Genomic DNA, 6,078 nt, shown 5'->3' with positions numbered 1-6,078 from the left:
ATTGGCTGCTTAGAAATTAAGTGTTAACGAGCAGTTGGACAGGTGTACCTAATAAAGTGGCCGGTGAGTGTAAGTTAACCAGTGTGTTTGTTATCAGTGGAGACAGTTTAAAACTCCATCCTGTCCTTCCAGTTGGAGAGTTTGCTGGTGCTAGGCTAAGTAGAATATAGTAGTATAGTAGAGTATAGTAGTATATCTTGTGGATTCCTTTGTGCAATGTACTCTGCTTCCGTAGCAATGAGTGACAGCAGCAGGTAAATAAACTTGCATGATTATCATTAACTGGCTTTCTCGGTTGCCTAGGTAATATAACTCCGCCGCTGCTGTACCCTGTGCTACCAACTACAGGGAACAAAGTATAACTGCTGCAATGCGATGCAAGTGTAGTTTTATTTCTAACATCATTCTATCAACAGACATTTACTGTACATCGATAGTCTGGCGTTATAATTTATTTGCCTTTGGTGTACTGTGGAGTGGGTAAGACGGTTTTTAATGGCCGGCTAGCAGATACTGTTGACTTGCACTAGCCTAGCACCAGCGAACTCTGCAACTGGAAGGACTGGATGAAAAGTGTTGAAAACTGTCTCCAGTGATAAAGAAACACACTGGCTAACTTGGAAGATAAGATAAGATCTAATGACCAAAATTCTGAACCACCCCTTAAATGAAGAGATGGAGTGACTGAATTAATAGTTCATTCACGAAAAGGCAATTTTAGATTTTCAATAACAAGAAATAAAATGAGTCAAATGAGGACGGCGTTCGTAACGTACCACACATCAGCTGCATTGACCGGAGTGCTACTGAGGGAGCTTTCAGACATCCCTGTTATACATCAGTCATTCTTTTAACTATAAAAGAAGTTTGATTGTGAGAGAAATTTAATGCAACTTTGACAAAGCCAAGGATCGGACTGATTAATTTCATAGTTGACAAGTAATCATATAATCTTTGCAGCTCTAATCAAGTTATATTACTGAAATAATCAAATCTGGAAGGGGTCTCCCCCAATTAGGTTTGAAAACGGTGTCTTTGTTTCAGTACGTATGCACACCAGGTTCCTACAAGTTTGTTCTCAGGAAAAGGGAGCAGATCGTTTTGAGGACTGCTATAAAATATTAAGATTTAAATTCCCGGTGCTCAAACTTACTACCATCCTCATATCAGGCCCTGTGTGATCAATCCAGTTAATACCACTGCTGCTCTTGCTCACAGTGGAAGCAAAGGAGTTGGCTGGAAGGTAGTGAGTCTCTACTCACGGTCTTTCTGGTGTCCCTCCTCGTCCATGAAGATGTTGGTCTTCATGTTCCAGATGAACTGGTGGGCGAGAAGCTGAGACTTCTGGGCCGCCCACAGGATGTACTCTCTCACATAACCCATCTGAGCAGGACAGAGTGTCAGCGGTTATTACTACTACTGCTTCATGAATGACAATTAAAACATGCGTAACTCTCGCCAAAATGCAACCTAGGGTCTTTTTGTGAATGTACCATAGTCAAACTTTCGTTTAAATCTATAATTAGGGCTAAGGGTGTCCCAAGTGATCGAAATTAATCAGTTTGCAAGCTCTGGTATGTGAGTGTATCGTATTATTCTACTGGCAACACGACTAACATGGCAGCGCACGCCACGCCAAAACATAGATGTGTCGATTAAACCACCAACAAGACAAACTTCTCTTCCGTCTTCATTTGAAATTAAACTTCCGAGTAACAATTTGTTTATCGTTAATTACAAGCTCCTTAGGAGTATTCATAGCAGCAGACATGCGACCTTATCCGGTGGTGGAAAACTCCGGTTTTAGGCATTTAATTAGTGTGCTAGAACCTTTTTTGTGAACTTAAATGTTATCTTCTGTGAAGAAGACTGCAGTTACAAGAGAAACTTGATGGCAGGTTATTGTCCAATTAATACTATGATGGCATCAAAATCAACATTTCAACACAACATAAAATTTTGATCCAAGTATCACCAGAGGCTTGACACATAAACTCGAGCATTGAGAACATTGTTTGTGTTCACAGAGATTACTAAAAAAGGTTATGAACGACTCACTTCTTAGTGTTTTAAAATATTGATTTTGATGCAATCATAGTAGTGCACCTAACTCTCCCGTTCAAAAGGCCATTTAACCAAAAAATGAAAATACGGTCAGTCTTAAAAGTGGCCTTCTGTCCTAATTAAGCTTTTAAATGAAAGTTTGAGTCGGGTACATTCACAAAAACACCATAAGCTGCATTTTGGCGAGAGTTACGCTTTAACTAAGCATTAAAGCTCTTGTCATTCCTGTTTACCTTGTCGTAACGGAGAGCCTGAACAATCTGAGGAATGTAGAACAAGATGGCATCCTAAGAAGAAACCAAACAAAACAAATGTAATGTTAAGAGAGCTGTGAGTACCTGGTGCACTATTATCAATATGTGTATCTGTACATGTGCAGTATGTCTGTATCTCTGCATATGTATAAACATATTCTTTCATATTATTATTTTTTTAAATTTATTTTCCTTCTCTCCTCGTATGTATACTGTATATATGGTTAGCATGTACAATTGTATTTTCATTGTCTTTTTAAACAAGAACACTTTTGACTTTGCCTTTATTGATATGCCATCCCTCTATCTGACCTGTATTTTCCACATTTTGTACCACCAGGTGGTTTCTGTATCATGTTTGAAAATAATAAAAACAAAACTTGAATTACTAAAAAAAAAGAGAGCTTTGATTTTTTCCAAAGTTGGATTTTCGTTACAGCAAAAGTCCGAAGAGACTTACTGGAGGAAAGGAGCGCAGCACTTTAACCCCGTACTGAGCGGTGAGAGGATGAGGAGGGTACATGCTGCTGAAGTAGGACAGACCAGTGGGGGGGTCTGCAGGAGCCCAGCACAGGATGTGGCTCAGCTCCGGAGAGTCGGCATCAATAGTGTGCCACGTCACCAGGAACTAGGGGGTACAAAACAGGGAAAGAAAATACAAAACAATGAATTAGGAATATATATTTAAAATGTCCAAAGCTCTGATCCTGAATGCATAATGCGTTATTTTATTTTTCCATATTCAGTGTTTCCTCTACGTTGATTAAGTAGTGCTGCCCGCAAAATTTCTGCCGCAACGATATCAGAAATAGGGCAGACACACAATGTAGTCGCAGTTGCCTTTTAAATGCACCCTGCTGCTTACATTGTAATTTAAAAAAAATATTCATAGGTTATTGGGCCCATCTACTCCACATACTGCATACATAGAGTCAACTATTAAATGAAGAGCTCCACCAAAAACACGACCGTGGATCCCGGGGGATTCCTGCTGGATTTGCAATGTGCATCTGTAAAGCCATTAGTTCTTCAAGTTTATATACGTTTGTGTGAGTATGCGTAAGTATGGGTGTTTGCCTGTTATGTCCCTGTATTTGTTTAAGAAGTCAATAAAGAAAGATTAATAAAAATATAAAAAATAAAGCCCAAAGCTTATTAGACTCTGTGCTCTTACTTTGACGGCCTCAGGAACATCACTGACAGCTCCGGGGTCCAAGCGCACCAGCCGGGTCACTTCAGCAACAATGGCGTCATTCTTAAATCTGGAAACCAAAGTCAGAAATAAACAAATAATCTACAGTCTGGCTGTTATTTTCTTCTTCTCTATTTCCCCCGCTTAAATCTTTATTGAAATATGGTATATGTTTGTCTGCGTGACAATCCCATTATGCAGCAATACATTTCAAGTGAGATGAACAAACAGAGAAATGTATCTTTTTAGATAAAATGGATGTTGACAACATTTCCTTTTGGGGACATATTTTGAAATTGGGAAAAATTTGAAGTCAATGTATTACAGAGAGAGAGAGAGAGAGAGAGAGAGGGATAACCTGGTTGGTAACTGCATAGCCAGGTAAGGTGCGATACCCCAGGCTAGGTTGACGTTGTCCTTCCACTGTTTCTCCGTCAGACTGATGTATTTGGACCTCCAGTTGGCGATGCTGGTCTCCACCGACTGCTCCGTGGCGATGCCCAGTTCCTGAGTGGAGAGGGGGTTGTACCACGTCGTCAAGCGCTCGATCTCACTGGCCTGGAGAGACAAGAGAGGACAGAGGGAAAGAGAAGAGCGTGAAGATAAAGAGCCGTAGGTTTAAAAACCAGAAAATGACAATTCATTATCAGCCCTCACCAGTAGAGCCAGCAACAGAGTCCTGCGTTTCATGTAGTATTTGTGGAGCTGTGTCCCTCTGTTGCTCTTCTTGGACAATCCTAGGATGTACAGAAGAGACAAAGAAGAGACAGTCAGACCATGTGTCGGTATAAGTTTTTAAGCCTTTCTCCATCTGGGTTCTTTTGTGCATTTGCGTATTCAATGAACTGGGAATATCAATGATTAGAGACCAGGAACTGGTCTGGATCTGGCCGATCGGGGTGTTCTTACTCTGTACGTTCTATCAAAGATATGTTGGGAGCTGACCTGTCTCACCTTGGGGTAGAAAAGTGCCCCGGTATGCATTTCACATCAACCCCTTTTTTTCTGTATTATTATGGTCTATATACTGTACACACACACAAAAGTTTTGAGTCACATCAAAATTTCACCTTCACTCCATTATAGACAATATTTTAGCCTTAGCCATATATATATATATATATATATACACACACACACATACACACACACACACACAAGAAAAGAACAAAAACAGAATTGACTTATTTTATTCTATTCACTCAACATATTTCAATACACATTTCAATACTTTTAAAAATCTTTTTAAAGTCAACTCTGACTTAACAGTGTAATTGCTTTTAACTAGGTGTCCTTTAAGCTGTATGTCTGTATTAGCTTAAGTTAGCTGTAATGTCTTGTTTATGTTCTAGTATGTATAGTGTATCTATGGACATTGGTGGCGTAGTATGTAACTTTTGTCCTGCCTTTTATGTATTTTGGCCAGGACTCCGTGGGAGAAGAGTTACTGTAACTGTAAAGTTAAACAAAAAAATAAAAACAGATTTGATTAAATTTTTCTTTTTGTTGTAAATACCGTTTGTTTTAGATTCTTTGGTTTTCCTGTTAACATTGTTTTCATACACTGATTCCTTCCACTGTGACATGCAGAAAGTAAGCTGTACCTGATTTCTTGGATGCGGTGGACATGCCACTAGACAGCGGGTAGGTGTTGATCCATCCCTGGCCGCTCTGCTGGGAGCGAGCGCTGGAGTCCATGTTGCTTCTGAGGTCGGCAGCGTTCATGACCGACAGACTGTTCAGGGACGGGTCCTGATTATCTGTTCACATAACAAAAAGATTTAGCATGGCCAAGACACGATTACACAGACAAACTCATAAAGACAATCCTGAAGAAGAGAAAAGACAGGTTGAAGTTTCTCGTTATGATCTATAAACAGCGAAAAACATCCACAATATGATCGATGATGAGGGAGACTCTGAAGAGCGAATGAGCCGCATGAGTCAGTCCTCTGCTTGTTGTGATGGTCATGCATTTGAAAGCAGGGAAAACCAGCGGAACGTACATGGAGGTAGAGGTTGCCTTGAACCACTGATACTGGGTCAGATATTATTTTGTCTTGTTAAAAGGTGCACTATGAGTTCCTGCATGGTTTCAGCACAATTTCATTTTTGTCTCAAATCGTAAGCATCTCTCTTTTGTCTGCTAGCTGCCCCCTGATGACATGGTGAAAAAGCCCGGTTTCGGGAGACAACACAGGAGTCGTAAACGTCCAAAAAACACTAGAGGCACAGGATAGGCACCAACACACAACACAACACTCCAGCCAATCACAGACCAGATAGATGAGGGAAAGGTTAGCTACAGTTAGTCATGACAGTTACAGAAACATGGGGGTAGGGGCTTGCTCGTTTTCTTTTAAAGCGACCAAGCAGGAACTTACAGTGTGCCTTTAATGCACAGCGGGCTGAAGGGAGATTAATCTGATCCAGGATCAGCGGTTTGAGGACTCGTCTACCTGAAGAGCTTCAATGTGTATGACAATGAGACCATGTCTTTTCTCGGGGTTGTCGAGAATGAAGAGGAGAGGATTTTCTGTTTTTTTTGCTAACTTGTACTTTCTTCTT

At 40.4% G+C, this 6,078-nt stretch overlaps 1 protein-coding gene across 2 annotated transcripts in view; it reads right to left on the bottom strand.

Moving 5' to 3' along the window:
- The window catches only part of pi4kaa (phosphatidylinositol 4-kinase, catalytic, alpha a), a 41,727-nt gene that overhangs the window by 8,975 nt on the left and 26,674 nt on the right, over positions 1-6,078 (bottom strand). For both annotated transcript variants that reach the window (XM_034896046.1, XM_034896047.1), the window contains exons 37-43: positions 5,115-5,270; positions 4,168-4,247; positions 3,869-4,068; positions 3,493-3,580; positions 2,779-2,946; positions 2,298-2,351; positions 1,263-1,383 (exon numbers count right to left, since the gene is read on the bottom strand). In XM_034896046.1, the coding sequence (XP_034751937.1) occupies positions 1,263-1,383; positions 2,298-2,351; positions 2,779-2,946; positions 3,493-3,580; positions 3,869-4,068; positions 4,168-4,247; positions 5,115-5,270 (867 nt within the window). The remainder of the gene's footprint in view (positions 1-1,262; positions 1,384-2,297; positions 2,352-2,778; positions 2,947-3,492; positions 3,581-3,868; positions 4,069-4,167; positions 4,248-5,114; positions 5,271-6,078) is intronic.

Source organism: Etheostoma cragini, chromosome 16, assembly GCF_013103735.1.
Source record: "Etheostoma cragini isolate CJK2018 chromosome 16, CSU_Ecrag_1.0, whole genome shotgun sequence".
Lineage (NCBI taxonomy): Eukaryota > Metazoa > Chordata > Actinopteri > Perciformes > Percidae > Etheostoma > Etheostoma cragini.
Note: the sequence above shows the minus strand (reverse complement) of the source record. Positions and strands in the feature narration are given on the sequence as shown.